Raw genomic sequence first — 17,367 nt, 5'->3', positions numbered from 1 at the left:
CGGGCTGCCTCCCCAGAGTTGACCAGCAGGTGGCACCACAGGATCACACTAAACAGCCTCGGATTCCAGTTAGCCTCTGTGAGGTGCAGATGCCCAGGTGGTCACCTAGCAATCCCTCATGTTAAAATTAGGTGAAATCCCCTGTACTTATATTCCAGTTTGGTCATTTAGGAATTGTGTGGCACTGGAAAGTGACCACAACTCTGGGCTTCAGTTTCCTCATCTATATAATAAAGAAAATAGGATCGAGCTCTTAGGCTAAGCATTCAGTGAGATGATTACGCAAAGGGCCTCGAGGTCCAAGCAGGATGCAGGAGGGAGGATGGACGAGCTGCATGGACAAGAACCCAGACCTCCTGCCACCTCCTTCCCAGGAGGCTCCTGGGCTGGGTTGCACAGAGCCAGGCCTGGTTCCCAGAGCTCTCCAAGGCTGTGGTCTGAGCTCTAAAGAGAGGGCCAGGGCTGCTGTCCCAGGCAGAGGCCACTCCACAGAGGGTGGCCCACCTCTACGTAGTCTTGTCTACCCACAACAGATGGGATAGCCCACTGGTCGGGCATAAGTCCTGAGTGTCATGTCTACCCTGGGAGACCAGAGACCAAGGAATCCAGGACTCACATAGCACACAGCTGCCAGCTCCTGACGCAAGGTTCCACCTTCCAAAGTAGACGATGCCTTCTGAGGGTTGACTCCATTGTTATAAACGGTGAACTTAGTGCCCATGAGGTTGGACCTGAAGGACGGGCACAATCAGTAGAGGGCCATGCACCCTGTGCCCCGGCGCAGCAAACAGCACCATGTGTTCTGGGAGGAGCCTGCAAAGCATTCTGGGCTGGGCTAGCTGCACACCTGGGGGCACACTGCTCACTGAATCCCTATCTTTGGGGGCAAAAGGCGTGGACTTGCTTTCAGTTGAATCAAAGATCTAGGTTCAGTGAGGGAAGTTCAGGGAGGTAAATCTGGGTCCCATAGAAATTTCCCTGGAGGAACAGGAGTGCTCCCATGTGGGAGGTGAGCAAACAGAATGGCATCTGGCAAGACTGCAGAGGGGACTTAGCACTGAGCCCTGGTACCCCATGAAGACTGGAAGAGATGATTTCCTCTGTCCTATCCAGCCTGTGAGTCTTGGTCCAGCCCTACCTCCGACTGTGGCTCCTTACCTCAAGCTTGGTTTCTATTCCCCAAATCCGGCACTCTGCTCCTCAGCGAACCCTCCTCTCCCCAAGGCTAGCTCAGAGCCTTCCCCGCACCCCAAGGTTGCTCTCTCTTCCCTCAAGGACTCACTCATAGCCCTGCCATTGGCACTGACCATGGTGCCAGGGCGGCTCTTCTGTGGAGGCCTGCATCATCGGTGACATCCTGGGGTCTGACCTATCCCTCTTGGTGGCCTATGCCCACCTGACCGAGAACAGCTTAGGGTAGCATGTGTGAGGCCCATCTCCAAGTTTGGCTCTCGGCTGGCACAGATCTGAGCCTGTGGTTAGACCTGATGGACAAAGAGGATCCTGGGAGATCTGAACCCCCTTGCCTAGACGTCCTTCAGGGACAAGAGATGCCCTCTAGAGAGCCTGCCCGCCCTTCCTGGGGAAGTGCTGGTACCGCAGTTTCCCGATGTAGCTGTCCCCTCCTCGAGACAAGTCTGTTGGGTCCACAGAGATGAGGTAATTGGAAGTTTTACTCTTCTTTCTCTTCCTTCCCGCCAGGAGGAACACCTTGGGGAGTAGAGTAGGGTCACATTCCAGGTCCAGCCTCTGGTCTGCACACAATCATGGGTGCCACTCACACAACCGCGCTTCAGCTCCTGAACATGATCTGCACACACGTGCGCACTGACAAACACGTATGCACCGACTCGGCGTGGGGCTTGTCTCTTTGGGGAAATTGAAAGGCCAGTGTTGGGTCTGAGGCTTCCAGTCACACTCCAGCCCCCAGGACCTCAGGCCGGCCCAGGTGAAGCTGCACGTCCAGGCCAAGCTCACCTTCTTCCCATCCTCGCGGTCCAAGTGCAGGAAGTAGGTGGGGTACATGCCCCTGTCCATCCCCTTCTTGTCCCGCGTGATGCGGCCCTTGATGGTGATGCCCTGGGGGGCCGGCCTCAGTGCGAACTCCTCGAGATCCTGGACCTCCACTTCCACGGAAGGCTCTGGGGCTGCCGGGCTGGGGGCTGAGGCTGCCTCCTACCAGGCAGGGAACAGGAAGGAACCTGAGCCTGCCCCCCCCCAAACAGCTGAAAGGGGGGGTCTGGGATCCAGAGTCGCTCCCTGCTGTGCTGGTGGTGCTGGGAGGCAGGGCCCGGTCCCGGGATGTGGGCCTGGCCAGCCTGGCCTGAGGGTCAGCAACTAGCTCCCCAGCCCTTCCCCTACCTCAGGAGTCCCTGGGGATGGAGACGGAGGATCGGGCAGGTTCTCAGAGGTCATCCCATCCAACCCCAGCTCCCCCCACCCTCCTGGCCGGGCTGAAGAGAAGGGGAGGCAGGGTAGGACGACGGAATGGCCCAGGCCAGAGATGTGGGCCCAGCTCCTGGCCCAGGAAAGCCACTCACCATCATTTCTCCATACTCACTGACTCCAACCTGGACAACCAGCCCTGGGAACACTGCCGGCCACCCTCCCACTGGGCCTGGAAGCTCCCCCACTCACCCTGGTGGACTTCTTGCTAGTTGCGGAGCTGGGGCGGGTGTTGCTGTTTAGCTGGGAGGAGCTGGAGCTGTTCTCGTCCTCATCCTCTTCCTCATCAAAGCTCATGCTACTGGAGACGCCTGGGCCGGGCAGAGGAGTGGGAAGGCATGAGTGGTCGTATATACACACCCAGACAGACACTGTTCACAGGCACTGAGTCACCCGTACCTGCTTGCACACACACACACAGCCGTATGTGCACATGTGCACGCACACGCTGTCCCACACATACATCCATATATACACAAGGACATACTCGGGTGCATGCTGGGACGGTCACGATCCTCGGGGCGTGCATCCCCCGCCCCCAGCTTCAGCTCAGTCCATCAGAGCCCCTCCTCTCTAGCACTTGCAGTGCTGTCTCCTGTGTAGCGAGGCCTCAATTGAGCTGACCCTGCTGTGGGAGCCTCCATTTCTGGCCTCAGGCCTACTCGAGGTCTTGGCTAGCACAGGCCGTGGACTCTGCCCGGAAAGGCCCAGCTTCTTACTCAACTTGAGGCGCAGGGCCCACCGACAGCTCCTCGTCCCAGCCCGCCTGCACGCCTCTGTCTGTGTGCTTCTCCCCACCCGGAATGCCATCCTCAGCCTCACACTGCCCCAGGAGCCATTTCTCCAGGAAGCTGGGCCTGATCCAATTCCTCAGAACGTGTGGCACTGCAGGGCTTCCCTCTGCCACTGCCAACCCGTGCCAGGGGCTGCCTGGGGCAGGGCTCCTGGTGGGGAGACTATCAGGGCAGCAGGTTTCCTGGGAGGATCTGCCTTGCCTCTCGGCACCCTGGTCCTGCTCCCCCTAGCTCAGGGACAACATTTTACAAAATGAGCTTTTTTCCCACAGGAACCAAAGGGAAAGGAAATCTGTCCCCAAACCTGGGCCTCCCTGGGGGCAGGTGATATAGGTTGGGGAGACAGGGCTGGGCTGTGGGCTGGCTGGTTACCCTAGTTCACACTTCTTTCCCTTACCTTGGCCTAATCAGGGGCCCCTGCCCAAGTTTCTCACTGGTCTCCAAGTGTGCCCCCCATGAGGGCCTGGAACAGACACAGGAGGGCCATGCTCCCCAAGAAGGGTGCATCTGAGAACCTGGGACTGAGCTTTGGGGGTGTCACTGGACCCCCACGGGCCTCACCCTTCCTCTGCAGCGTGGCACGGAGGTCCTGCACGCTGGGCTGTGCGCCCCCACCAGCTGCCGTCTCCCCTGCGTCCTGGGCGTGGTCCGACTGGCCCACAGTCAGGATCTGCACTGGGCCTCGGGCCTCAGACTTGTCTTCTGCCAGAGCTGCTGGCCCACTGGTGCCTGCAGGCCATGGACACGCCTGCGTCCCGTCTGGGGGCAGGTGGGAGGGAAAGCTGGATCCTCAGACTTCCGTGAAGTGGGTGAGGGATGGGGGGGGGGGGACCATTTGCAAAACTTTATTTGCAAAACTGACTTTTCAAAAACTAATGATTGCTATCAGCCTCTTAATGATTGATAAACTATGAAGGGACACGGGCTCTTTTCTTCTGCTGTTCCCCCAGATTAGTTGCTGAGGGTTGGTTTGAAATGCCTCAAATCCCTAGGCAGACGGCAGCCACCTACGAAACCAACTGCACAGTGAAAAAAGACAAGATGGAGGGCAAGGATCCAACCAGCCCACAGCCGAGGTCACCACTCACTCACAAACGCGGCCAGCTACAAGCCATCAGTGCTGGTATTCTCTCTCTCTCATGGACAAACACACACAGTAAAACACACATCATTCAAAATAGATGGCTCCCTGAAAAGGCAGCTTGCCATACCCTTGCCTTCCCAAACGGAGGACCTCCGGTCCTACGTCAACCTTCCTGCCTAAGTTGCCACAGCTTCAGTAACAGAAGCAAGGCCTGGTCCACACAGGTGGCAGCCACTCTGCCAGGCTGGGCTATGCCCAAAATGCAGCAGGCAGCTCCAAAAGCCTATGGGCCCTGACACCCCACTGTCCAAGCACGACCAGAAGCCTGGAAGTCACTGCCCGTGAGCAAGGGTTGAGGAAACAGGGTGTCTAGCCAGCAGAAACAGGACATGGGGCAGGGGCCACCATAACTGTCCTTGATTTGGGGGGGGGGGGGTGTCTTTTCTGGAGAGAGCAGCAGAGGAAACAGACCAGTCCGTGGGTCCACAGGATAGAACTGGGACTAGAGAGCCGCAGACGCCCACATGATGGCTGGGAGTCTGCACAAGGAGGAGACACAGTAAGACCCAGGGAGGGTGTGTCCTGAGTGAGGATGGAAGGAGAGGGTGCTCAGGGGGGCAGGAAGGAAGCTAGACTTCACTTCCTGGCAGTATGGAGGGCCTGCCCACACCCACAGGCCAGCCCAGGTACCCCATGAGCTAGGAGGCCCGTGAGCCAGCTGCGTGGGGTCCTGGGTGCCATTTTGTGCCTTCACTGTGGCCTCCCACCCTGTCCCTGACCTCCAAGTCTGGAGGATAAGCCTCCCCCAACCCTCTAGTGGTGGCCAAGCCTCCTGAGGAGGGCTGTAGGGAAGGCAAGCCAACCTTTGTGCTTCCCTTTCTTCTCCTTCCTAGAGGCCCTGCCCTGGCCCCCCGCTGCGGCCGTTGCCTTGGTTCTCTTGGCTGAGGCTGGGGCTGTTGGGCGGGCAGATCCCAGCTGCACACTGGCAAGTGAGTCAGCCTCTTGAACTGCTTAGGAGAGAGCCAGAGAGCGAGAGTGAGAGAGAGAAGGAGGGGGAGGGGGAGGGAGAGAGAGAAAGTGAGAGGGGCACTAGGTGAGACCAGAGCTCCAACTCGGACACACTTCCCAGCACATTTCCCAGGTCCCTCACCAGCACCCACGTCCCACCAGGGCCCCTGTACCACCCATATCTACCATGTAAAGGTGCCCAGGGCAGGCTGAGCTGGAAGGAAGCAGCACCTCCACCCCACCCCTGGCCCAACCATGATCCACTAAGAGGCAGAGAAGGCCAAGCTCTGGGCCAGCCAACCACGTGAGCCTGGGCAGGGGGGAGGGAGAGTGTCTGGGGGAATGTGGGTCATCAAAGATGGTGGGTGAAGACAGAAAAGACTGCATCTCTTGGGAGAGCTAGGGCAAGCACTCCTGGGAGCCTGCACTGCCCCTCATGGGATCAGCCTATGGGAGCCTGGGGTGCCAGAGCACCCTGAGGCAGGAGACTCATTCTGGGACACAGGCAGCTGCGCACACTAACAGAGAGGTCTCAGCTGGGTGGCTTCTGAATTCTCCACATGTCAGAAGCCCAATCTGCTCCATGTCATAGAATGGTTTCTCTTAAGATGAAGACCAACATTCTCCTGCCATGGCTCCTCCGTCTCCCTCCCCTTGGCCTTGGTCTAACTGCACACTCCTCATCTCGCCACCCCCCACACCCCCTTTCTCTTTCAGTGCTTTTGTACATACTGCATGCACTCCCTCTTGCACGAGGGCCATGCTATAGCTGTCTCACTGCCTGACTGCCCTCATGACTGCTGACTCCTCCCACTAAGCCCACTCACTCTGCAGATTCCAGCTCCTCAGGGCAGCCTGCCCTGATGCCTAGTCTGGGAGCAGACACTCTGCAATTCATGCACAGAGCCTGGCCTCTTCCCTCAGGGCACACCTGTGACAATCTGTGTTAACTCTCTCCCCTTTTAGACCATAAGGTCCACAAGAGAACAGGGACCACACCCACTTGTGCTCACCTGGACCCCCAGCCTCTAATCCAGAAGCTGACACAAAGTAGGCCCTCAATAAATATTCAAGAACCAGATGAATACGTAACATGAATGAGCATGGCCGGTAGGTCAAAATCTGTTTACCAGGATAAACCATCCATTCTGATTTTTGTCAAACTCCCTTATCTTCCTCTTGGAATGATCCCCTTGGCAGAGGGCAGAGCAGGAGGCAGCTAATGCTGCAGGTGGGGGTGGGGGCTCTGGGTAACACGAATACGGGGTTGGCCAGCCACCTGCACAGCAGCCTCCTCAGGACTGCCCACCTCTCGGAGCTGGGCAAGGCTGGGTCCCCAGTGAAGCAGCATGACACAGCCTGCTCTGGAGTCTCACCAGGGAATAGCATGCAGGTGACGACCTTGGAACACAACACGGCTGCTTCAATGTTCAAAGCCCTGAGACAGAGGGTTTTCCTCACAGAGGAGGAAACAGACCCAGAAAGTGGAAGCAATTTGCTCACAGTTACAAGTGAGCAGGTGACTGCTAGTGGCCTGACTGGAAACTCTATCTTCCGACTCTGGATGTTTCTGCAGGCCTGGCACTGCCCTGGCACATAGTTCAGTATTCAAGCAACACCTGCCAAAATGACCGCACATCAGTGACTTGCAAGACTCTCTCAAAGTCTCACAATGTTGGCCTCTGGTCCAAACTGGCAGGGCCCAAAGTCCCAGGGGCAGGCTCCCAGCCCACATGTAGCATCCAACAGTCAGGTGCCAGGCTTGGCAGAGCAGGGGCTATGATGCCCACACGGCAGCAGGCCAGGCTCCACAGGACCCCCAAGAGCAGAAGGGCCTTCCTGTAGGGCAGCGCCCCACGTTTGGGATGGTGCTCACAGAGGAAATGTGAGGAGGGGGCTGCCAGGAAGCGTGGGGCTGGGACCAGTTCTGTGTGGAGCAGCTGGGCCTGCCTGTCCAGGGCGGCAGTGCTGGGTGGAGCGCTGGCCCCTTGTCGGAAGGCTCTCAGGTAGAGCACAGACATACCAGATGTGGCCCTAGGTATTGAACTGAAGCCCACACGGGAATCACTCCCAGGACGGAGCTTCCTGTCAGGGAGGTGACATAACAGGAGGAAAGGCCATTTGGAGTCCAAAAGGCCTGGCTTCACAGCCTCGCCCAGATGCTCACCAGCCGTTCACCACGGGAAGTCGGTGACACCCTCAGAGCCCATCACCCAGGGATAACGAGTTACTGTGAGGAATAAGTAACAGCTCCTGCCACAGCTCCATGCTTAGCCACTGGCAAATGCCCACGGACAGGCTTTGTTATTAGACATAAATGGGTTTTCAGTGGGACGAGGGCACACAGAGGGCACCAAGCTTGTCCAGTGTGCTGTGCCAAGCCTGGGCACTCAGTTTGCCCTCCAAGGCACAGACAAGAGGACCAGTGAGCTAAGGGCTGGTTAGTAGTGGAACCTGAACTACTGTGGGTCAGGGGTGTGGGAGGGCCCGGCAGGCAGCCCTGAGGGGAGACAAACGCCAGTAGCTGGAAGTGGCTGGAGGCTGCAGGCCCTGAGGAAGCCCAAAAGGGAGGGAGTACCACGGTTGCTAACGTTCCTTCCAACTGCAAAAGCTAGACACCTGCCAGCGTCTGAGAGTCACCACCAGAAAGAGGAACCACAGGGATGACCTGCACCAGTAGAGGGCAGTGGGGACTGAGTCTCAGTCCCCCTCTGGGATCAGAGAGACCAATCTTCTGTCTGGGCTGGGATACTCTTAACGTAACCTAAGCAGGACGGATGGTCCTGGGCTCAGGGAGGCAATGGAGCCACTCCATCCTGTCATATATCCCCAGGATGAGCTACAGACAATTCCCTGCCAAGTGGGCTCTGGTGAGAAGCAGTGTGCAAAGCTGGGAGAGCTGGAGGCGGCTGGTCCCCATGGCTCTGTGCAGGGACCTGCAGGTCGCAGACTGAGCAGGCAGGGAGCCCAGAGAAAGGGGGCAATAGGTGTCCATCACAGGAGACACTGGCTGGTGTGAGATGTTGAGATGGACTCCTGGCCATCTCAGGAGGCAGAACACCGGTGGGGAACAGACCGTTCTGCTCCTAGCAGCTGCCTCCTGCTCTCAGTGAAACGCTCCAGGAACATAGACTTTTGAACTCCCAGATCCATAGTTTTAGCTTCTGGTCCCGGACCCTGATCCAGGAGCCGACATCCTGACTATATGCAGGAGCCCAAGGCTCCAGGTGCCACCCTCGCTCCACCCGCCCCACTCAGCTGTCCGCCTGGCCTGGGAGCCACACTCAGCCTGGGCACATCCTGACAGATGACCCCTCGCCTGCCCAGGGCAGCAGGAAGTCCCTGAGGGGTGTGGAGCCACCACACAGGGTCCTCCCCAGGCTGGCTGTCCCATGTTTTCCTAAGGGCAGGGTGTACCTTGGTAGCTGGTGCTGCCACTGCTGCTGAGGTAGGACTCCACCAGGGGGGCCTGCTCCTCCGAATGCTGGGCCCGCCGGCTTCGGGGCCGCCCATCTGCATTGGCCTGCACCATCAGGGGCTCCTGGCGCTTCTTCTTCTGCTTTTGCTCCAGCAGGGCCCGCTACAGAGGGCACCGGACAGGCATAGAGGTTAGCGCACTGCAGACGGCAGCCCACTGCCGCCAACCACAAGAGGGCTCCCACACTGGGAGTGGAGGGAAGGCCCTGCTTGCTCGGCTCCCTTCTAGAAGCCGCAATGGGGTCCAAAGCCCACTCAGGACCAAGGCCTCATGTCCTTGGTGCCCCCAGACTTGGGGTCCAGGAAAAGAAGGCAGAACTTGTTCTCTGGCAGGATCACAGCACGTCCAGCCCTCCAAGGGCAGCCACCCCAGCTGTCTACTTGGCAGAAGCCCCACGTACTGCACAGAGCTAATGCTTAGCTGGTAAAGGAAATAACTGCTTCTGGAGGGTCCCCTCTCCCCACCAGTCAGGATGAACCCAGTAAGGGGGCAACCCTCTCGCTATTTCCCCTTGGAGATACCAGCCCAGACTCTGGCAAGGATGGCAAGTGCTAACTACCCTTCCCGTGGCCCCAGCCTCACTCACCTGCCGGTCAAGCTTCTGCTGCCTCAGGTTGCTGCCCTCATCATCTAAGACACTGCGGAGGGAGAGGGGTATTCAGGGCCTGCCCGTGAGGTGCCAGGATAGAGCCCAGAGCCCACCCAGCACATCTGGGTTCTTTAAACCCCTCCCATCATGGCTGCTGGGCACATGGGAGAGGGAGGAAAGGGAAGGCTACTATCTGGGAGGCTACTATCTGCTTGAGACAAAAAGGCTTGAGCCCTGTTTCTGCCACTCTGGGAGCTTATCTTCTGCTAGGATCCCTGCAGCCGCAGGGACTTCCCAGTCAGCCTGGCCCCAGTAAGTATAGGAGACTTTCCCCTTGCGCCCGTGAGCAGAGCCTGCTTCAGTTCTAGGAGAACCTGTCCAAAAGCATTGGGCACAAGCCAGGCCCAAGACCAGGCTTCAGACCAGGGAACTGTCCCCTCCGGCTGCCTCTCAGATCTCAGCAGCTCTTCCCCTCATCTTTCCATCCTTTCTGGAGGAGGCCGGATCCTCTGGGGCAGGCCCTCTCCCCATCAGTTCAAAGCAAACTCCTGACTCTCCAGGTGGCAGAGTGGAGGTGCTGACACTGCTCCCTGAGGCTGAGTATCCCTTCATTTGGGAGAGTGAGGCTAAGAGACCAAACGTTCCCTCAGGGCAGGGCTAGGGCTGAGTGGGGACGTCTGCAGAGTGGACACAGCGCATCAACACACGGTCAAGCACCCAGCCACTGGGCCCTTCCCTGGCCACAGACATGGCACCACACAGCAGCAGGGCATCACATGCTTGAGACCCGCAGGCAGCAGCATCTCACACTGCCTCTGCCTCCCAGGGAGGCAGAGCATAAGTAGGGAGTTGGTAACTCAAACCACTTAGCTTTCTTTCTAGTCTCAGACATATGCATGAGACCTAGGCTCAAAATTCTGTAAGACCCACGATCAGAGCAGCTGTATGAGGTGAGGTTGGAGCCTGAGGACCTGAGCTCTGGGAACCCCCAGGCCACCCTGGCCCAGGTATGCTGGAGCCTGCCCCTGAACCAGACCTGTGTGTGGGTACCGGCACTGACATAGCCAAGTACCTGAGGTTCGTGCGTGAGGCTATAAGTATATCTTGTGCACGAGCACAGACCAGGTGTCCAAATGTGTGAGTGCATCTACCTGTGCAAGCACATAACTGGGTATACATAGGTGCAAACACCTGTGTAAGAGGTGGGCCTGCTCGTGTGCAGATAAGTCAACGTGCATGGAAGGGGGAAACATGAGGTCAAATCACCCCAAGGCCAATGTGGAGCCATTTCCACTTCCTCCTGACAGCAGCTGGAGCTCTTCTCGCTGGAACAATCATTGACTTGAAATGTCCCTTCAGCTCACGCAAACTACTTGTGTCTCTGTGTGCTGGGGGGACCCAGTCCGAGAGTGGCAGGAAGTCCATGGATCACAGCCCACCTCCCTGCCACAACCAATGAGGATTCTGCGTATTTTTAACTGGCAGCTGCCATAACTACTTGCCATCTGGGAAGGCCTTTCCTGATACCCACAGGCTGCTCTGCACTCGGTCACCCTGACTGTGATGTGGGGCCGTACACAGAACAGCCTCATTCACCAAACCCTCAGCTGCCAGAGCACAGGGAAAAACACTACTCAACAGACATACTTCTAAGTCAGACCTGTCTTCCTAAAATTGCCCGCCTGCCTAAGAGCGCACAGCGGCATTGGAATTTCCTGAGGGCATCGCCAGGATCAGAGGACAGGGAACCAGCTCCGAAAAACTCAAGCTGGCTGGGATGGTGCGTGTCCCATCACAGAAGGCACGCACCACCGCGGAGGGCAGCGGCAAGACTTCTGAGGGGGAAGGTACTAGAGTGAGCAGGATGCCCAGGGGCCCTGCCAGGTCTGAGAGGCTACAACTGTTCCACTTGTCTCTCCACCTGAAGTCAATGCCTGACTGAGTAACACAAGGGCAAAGCATCTGCTCACACACTGCCTTCGAAGGTTCAGTCCCAAACACCACTGTCCACCGAGGTCTGCTATGTGAGCAGTGCATCCTCACTCAGGATTTCGGGGCTCTGTGTGACATCTGGCTGACAGGCGCAGTGTGGCCTGAGATCCAACTGTGCTCTGCTCTGTGCCTGGGCATGCATAGGGCAGTCTGTAATCTCAGTCATTTGCTGGTGGCCTGGCCACAGGAGCCCAGGTCACCTCTGCAACACAGGGCTGGCTCCCCTTCCTGCCAGTAGAAGAAGCTGTTTCATGGCTTACTGGGATGATGCAAGCACTTTCACAGGGCAGGGCCAGGGGCAGTCACCTGGGTCATCCTTGGCACTGGGCTTGGCTGAGCAGGAAAAAGATGACTTCCATGGTGCATGCGTCATTTACAAAAGGGGACATCCAGCTGAGAGATAAGCTCACGCTAGCAAAGTCACCTCCGGAACTGCTGGGTCACAGTGGCTGCTCGACTGATGAAAGGTGGTTCCAGCCACGGTGGACTCACTGCTCAGTGCTCCCCTATGTCCTTATCCCTGCATGGTGGGGGGAGGGGAGCATTTCCCTACCACAGGCCACGGCCCTGGACTTTCCACACAGTTACGCCTGGGGAAGGAGGCTGCTTTCCATGAAAACATGACTTCCTCTTCCTGTCCCCACCTCCATTCCCTGATGGGGGATAATGATAAAGAGCCACAGGCTCTAATAACACTGATCCCCAGGTAAGATTATAGTTAGACCAGACTTAGCTACCGGCCTTCAGAGAAAGGTGGACGAATACAAGGGCTGGCTTCTAAAGAATCCCAGAAATCCAGGTACCCTGGAAGTGCCCAGAGAGCTGCCCACCACCTCGCTCACCACCAAGCATGGTGGAGCAGCGGGACGAACAGCACGCAGGACTTGGGTGGCAGCTGGGGAGAAGCAATATGTGCCTGGTGAATAAGAACATGCCTGGGTGAGCGAGACCACCCAGGAGGCTGGCAGAAATCCACCTAACTGCGCAGCGCCAAGAGGAGGCACAGCAGTGAAGCCGATTCCTGGTCCAGGAGGCTGTCTAGGAGAGCAAAGGTGTGAGGTGGCCCACAATCACCTGGCAGGGCAAGCTTGTAGGGGGTGGGTGCTTCCCTCTGCAGCACATGGCATCTGTCCCTGGTGAATACAAATCCCCTGCAAACAGCTGCGTGTTGTGGAGAGCAATGACAATGACAGCTGTCCCCAGGGAGAGCAGAACTGAAGCTCCTCTCACCTCCTCACAGGCTCCCCCCACCGTGCCCGTTCCTCCCACCAGATGGCCCTGCCTCCTCGTCTCCCACTCCAGCACCTTTCCTAGGCATCTGCCTTTCTCACCAACACGCCCAGCCTGCCTCTTTCTGACGGGCACTGTTCTAGGCAGCTTTAAACGATAACCATGAGAGGAAACAGTAATGGCTTTTTAATGACTTGGGCTCCAATTATGGAATCACTGCCAAGCCCGGGCTGCCAGCTGCAGCCCCGCCAGGAGACTCGGACAGGAGACAGGGCACTGATGGATGGGTCTTCCAGCTGACCCTGGGGTCTCCTTCCTTAGACACCTCCTGCTGGGGGCCAGGCCAGGGAGGCCCAGGAAAGCCCCGACCACAGGCTCATGAGGGTCAGAGACACCCAGTCTGCTGTGTCCACCGATCCATTCACTCTGCCCAGGGCCAACGGGGTGGCCCCTTCACCTTCCAGGGAAACAGCCCCTCCGCATCCCCTTGCTTCCCTGGGGAACAGACAGCTATCCGAGGAGTGAGGCACGCTTGACAATACATGAGGGCAGGGGCACTTCTCAAGTGGCTGAAAATGCCGAACACAGCCACCATAGTGAGGAAGTTAGTCCCTCCCCGTTCCAGACTCACCCTACATGTTCCAGCTAATCCACCTGAGCTGACCAGAACCCTGGGGGCCAGGCCAATCTAGGGACACACCCACTCTCCATACCCATTTCACCCTCCCTGTTCCTGCCCTCATTCTCCCCCCCCCCCCATCAGTCATAGTGGAAGCTGCCCCTACTGGATCCAGAAAATCAGGGAAGTGGGCTGTCAGGGGAGGAAAGACCACCCAGGGTGCCTGGCTGCAACCCCTGCGCCCAATGCCAGACACTCTTCCCTCAGCACATCCAGGCTTTCATTGCCAAGGGCAGCTTGAAACACTGTGGAAACACGGTGGGGTGGGAAGGGGGGTGCAGCTCCGTAAGGGAGAGGACCATGCTCCTCCCGAGTTCCAGCCTCCCACCATGGGGCATCTCCATTCCAGCCACTGGCTCCCAAACTTACCAGGTGCATTAACACTGCTTAGGGGCACTCAGCCCTGACTTGTAATTCAGAATTGTTGGGTAAGATGCCAGAGTCAATTCCCCACCTCACGCTCTCTTTTAAAGCAAGTAACATAGGTGATTCTAATGCTCGGCCATGGGATCATAAGCCAAAGCTGGGCATCTCTGAGGAACAAATGAAATAGGGGAGTTGCTATAAGGCTGGAAGTATGCAAATGCAGCCTTATGTTCAGATGGGGCAAGAAATTATAGTCTGCAGATCAGTGAGTGAGTCAACATAAGCCCCAGGTAAGACTGTGGAAGGGGTTCACTGAATAGCTGGGGGTGGGGGGGTTATGTGACCACTAGGAGCAAGCCCAAGTTCCCAGCAAGTCAGGACACATGTCCTCAGGCTTCTCAGAAATCTCAGCAGGACAGTATAGCCAGGCTTCCACGTGCAACTGCAGGGACCAGCGACGATAACTTGTGGGCAAGATGAGGCAACGTACTCATAAGAGGCATACTAGTCCAGTTAGACAAACACTCCAAGGTTTTTGCAACAATGGGTCAGGCCATAGTCAAAGGTTTTCAGCATCACGCTTCTCTTGGTTAGCGTGTTTATCAGTGACCCAAAGACAAGGCAGGCCTCTCAGCAGGCCTACCAGTAATGCAAAGTAGAAGAGACACGAAACGGGTCACTAAGACAGTAGAATTCAGAAGACCTTGAAAAGCTAGCAAAGAGGAAACCTAACAGGAGAAAGTCAAGTCTCATATTTGGGTCCCAACACACAGAGTGTGGGGACAGAGCCAGGAGAGCAGTTTCCAGGCTCTCGGCCTCACATAGAAAGGTGCTGGCTCAGGTAGTAAATGGCCATCAACTGTGATTGGATGGCCATCAGCTGTGGCTAGTTGGATGTCGGCTGTAACCAGTGAGCCATTGGCCACTAATATACTGCTGTGGCTATGCTAGCAGTAAATGGGGGCTAGCAAGAAGATGGTGGCTGAGTTAGCAAGCGCGGATTGCAGTTAGCACAGTGGATTGCAGTTAGCACGACGGATTGCAGTTAGCACGGCAGATTGCAGCTAGCAAGTGAGGTGCGTTGGCAGAGAGAAGTGGATGGGGGGTTGCGGACAGTGTGCTCCTGCTTCCTGTGTCTCCAACCCAGCTGCCAGCGAGACTATAGTGGTATGACTCCCATATCTATGCCTCTGTGGGTGTTCCTTTTTGGCCTCACCATATCCTGCTTTCTTACGTGGGGAGCAGGACTAGAGACACCAGAAGAGACCCTGCCTGTCACCCTGCATGACACAGGTCTTGCCCACACAGGCAGGATGGAGGGGACAGGGCTTGACATCAACCTGAGGAAAGACTTCGAGGTTTTTAGAGGCCTAGAGGTGACTGATCAGTGAGTCCAAGCCACCCCATGGGATGGGGAGGGCTCAAGGGCTGCAACAGGAACAGGGGTCCAGAGCGAGGAAACAGCAGGCTTACTCTGCTCGCTACTGGACAGGCCACACCTGGGACACGGCATGCGGCTCCAGGGCCCATCCTGGAGGAGGGGAGAGACCAGTCTGAGGGTGTCCACAGGGTCTCTGTCCCTAAATTATCTGTATAGACATAGTGTTTCCTGTGCTCCTTCACCCCAGGTGGCAGCAAGAAGACAGCCCGAGGGGCTCAGGGAAGGAGTGGAGAGAGAGTCCCTGTGGATCTAGTAGCAGAGGTTCTGCTCCTCCTCCCTGTCGCCAGGGCCACAGTGTCTGGGCGACCTCTGAGGTTCCCCCAGAGGCAGAAATGCAAGAGTCAGGAGTCTTGCTTAATCGGTAGTCATTTTACTCCCCAAAAAGCCAGTAAGGAAGTGACAGGAAGATCCTAACAAGGGTCAAAAGGAGAGGAACCAGGGACATGCGTAGGCTCATCCCCAGGAAGACATTTCTAATGGTCACAGCCAGGGTCTGACGGAAGGCTGTTTGCAGGGACGCACAGGGAGCTCCCCCACAGGACTCCATGGCCTGGAAGGGCCCTTCCAGCCTGAGATCCTCATTCTGTGACCTAGAGACTCAGGGAAGCCCCACTGTGAAGGGAGAGGACACCCTCAGGTGTGCTGAGAACCTGGTGTGGGGCCAGGCAAGCCAGGAAGTCCTACCGGCTGCCTGGGGATGCCACTTTGATACAAAGCAGTGGGCATCTTCTCTATGCTGGGTCATGCAGGCTCACCGCCAAGCACCAGATGAGGTTCCTGCTCTCCAGGAGTTCATGGCCTGGTGATGGAGGCACCAGGCAATGGCGGCAGGACCACACAGACAGCACTGAGGACAGGGCGAACCATCATTCCCACCCAGCACGGCCCTTCTTCTTGCTCAGTGCTCCACCTACAATCCATAAAAGGTTGTAAGGTCATGAACTAGGGGCATTTAACACTCCTCAAGAACAGAAGTGAAGAGAATATGGCAGAAATGGAATTAGTTGTAATAATAGAAAAAAATAAAAGGCAAAAATCATTGCAATTGTCAAACTTTGTACATGAAATGGCTCCCTTCTAAGTCAGAACGTGAGATTAATACATGATCATTATAAACTGAGCTACAATTACCCTGAAGAAGATTATCAACAACTGTCATTGTTTCAAAGAAAAGGAGCCAGGCCGAGGGAATGAAGGTATAACCATCACAGAGAGAGAACCCCCACCAGCAAGAGCTAACAAGAAATCCATGCACTTCTTGCCCCCAAACCAAATGACACATTAGGGAAACTTCACACCAAAGCATGTGCACATGTGCCCATCCCCCTCATCTGCAAGAAAACTGCCTTGTCCGCCTTCTGCCCCCGTTTTCTCTGTGATCCAATAGGCACGTGGTTGGGACTGCAATCAGCAGTCCAGTGAATGCAAGAGGCATTGTGCTTCTCCTCCTCTCAGCCCAGGCCTCCCCATTCTGGAAGCCGACAACCCCAAGTCTGGGCTTGGGCCCGGGGCTTTCCTGGACTCAGTGCATATTCAGGAAGAACCCAGTGAGGCAGGAGAGATTCTGGTGACTTCTGACTACAGCCTGCCCCCAGCTATCCACTTACCCTCCCTGCCACAAAGAAGGCAGGGTGATAGAGCAATGGCAGAGCAAGCAGGGCAGGGCCACAGGGCTAGGCTTCCAGGGTGGCAGGATTCTGTACTCCAGGTGGAGTACAAGAAAAGAATGGGTGTGGAGCTGGGGGTCAGGAGGTGGGCCTGGGCTAGCAAGTGCCAAATCACACCTTGCACAATGCAGTACCCCAGGCATCCACTGGAGGACAGAGCCATTTCCCAGAGATCACTCCATCTCCCTAGGTCCCCCTTTCCCAGAGGCAGGCTTAAGCCTCCCCAATTTGAGGGAGACTTTTTCTAAGACTCGTGCAATCACTCTACAACTTGCTTTGGTCCTTGGCTCCTGGGAGAGGCTTCCTTGAACCATGAGCCAGCCTGGCCCCCAGTCTGCCAAATCCTAAACACACCATCATCTCCACAGCCACAAGTGCTGCCCGTCCCTCCCTCCGAAGTGGGTCTGTGGCCACCACCCTGCACGTGCATCCCCATACAAGTACTTCCACAGCACCAGAGGCCACTCAGCCCACACGCTATCCAGGCACCTCTGCTGGGTGGCAAGGAAAAGTCAGCGGTACTTTGTGGGGCTGCACTGTCTTCTAGAAGGTCAGCTCGCACGTGTCAAGAAAGCCAGGATGCTCCAGAAACTA

General features: G+C 56.8%; 1 protein-coding gene across 1 annotated transcript in view; it reads right to left on the bottom strand.

Moving 5' to 3' along the window:
* Positions 1–17,367, bottom strand: part of TUB (TUB bipartite transcription factor) — a 63,013-nt gene that overhangs the window by 6,302 nt on the left and 39,344 nt on the right. The window contains 8 exon segments of the mRNA XM_074335943.2: positions 617–731; positions 1,598–1,710; positions 1,978–2,175; positions 2,638–2,756; positions 3,801–3,998; positions 5,187–5,330; positions 8,749–8,911; positions 9,396–9,447. Of these exon segments, the coding sequence (XP_074192044.1) occupies positions 617–731; positions 1,598–1,710; positions 1,978–2,175; positions 2,638–2,756; positions 3,801–3,998; positions 5,187–5,330; positions 8,749–8,911; positions 9,396–9,447 (1,102 nt within the window).

The sequence above is a fragment of the Rhinolophus sinicus genome, chromosome 14, assembly GCF_057876585.1.
Source record: "Rhinolophus sinicus isolate RSI-liver-muscle chromosome 14, RSI-T2T, whole genome shotgun sequence".
Lineage (NCBI taxonomy): Eukaryota > Metazoa > Chordata > Mammalia > Chiroptera > Rhinolophidae > Rhinolophus > Rhinolophus sinicus.
The sequence above is the reverse complement of the archived record's forward strand: the minus strand, read 5'-3'. Positions and strand labels throughout refer to the sequence as shown.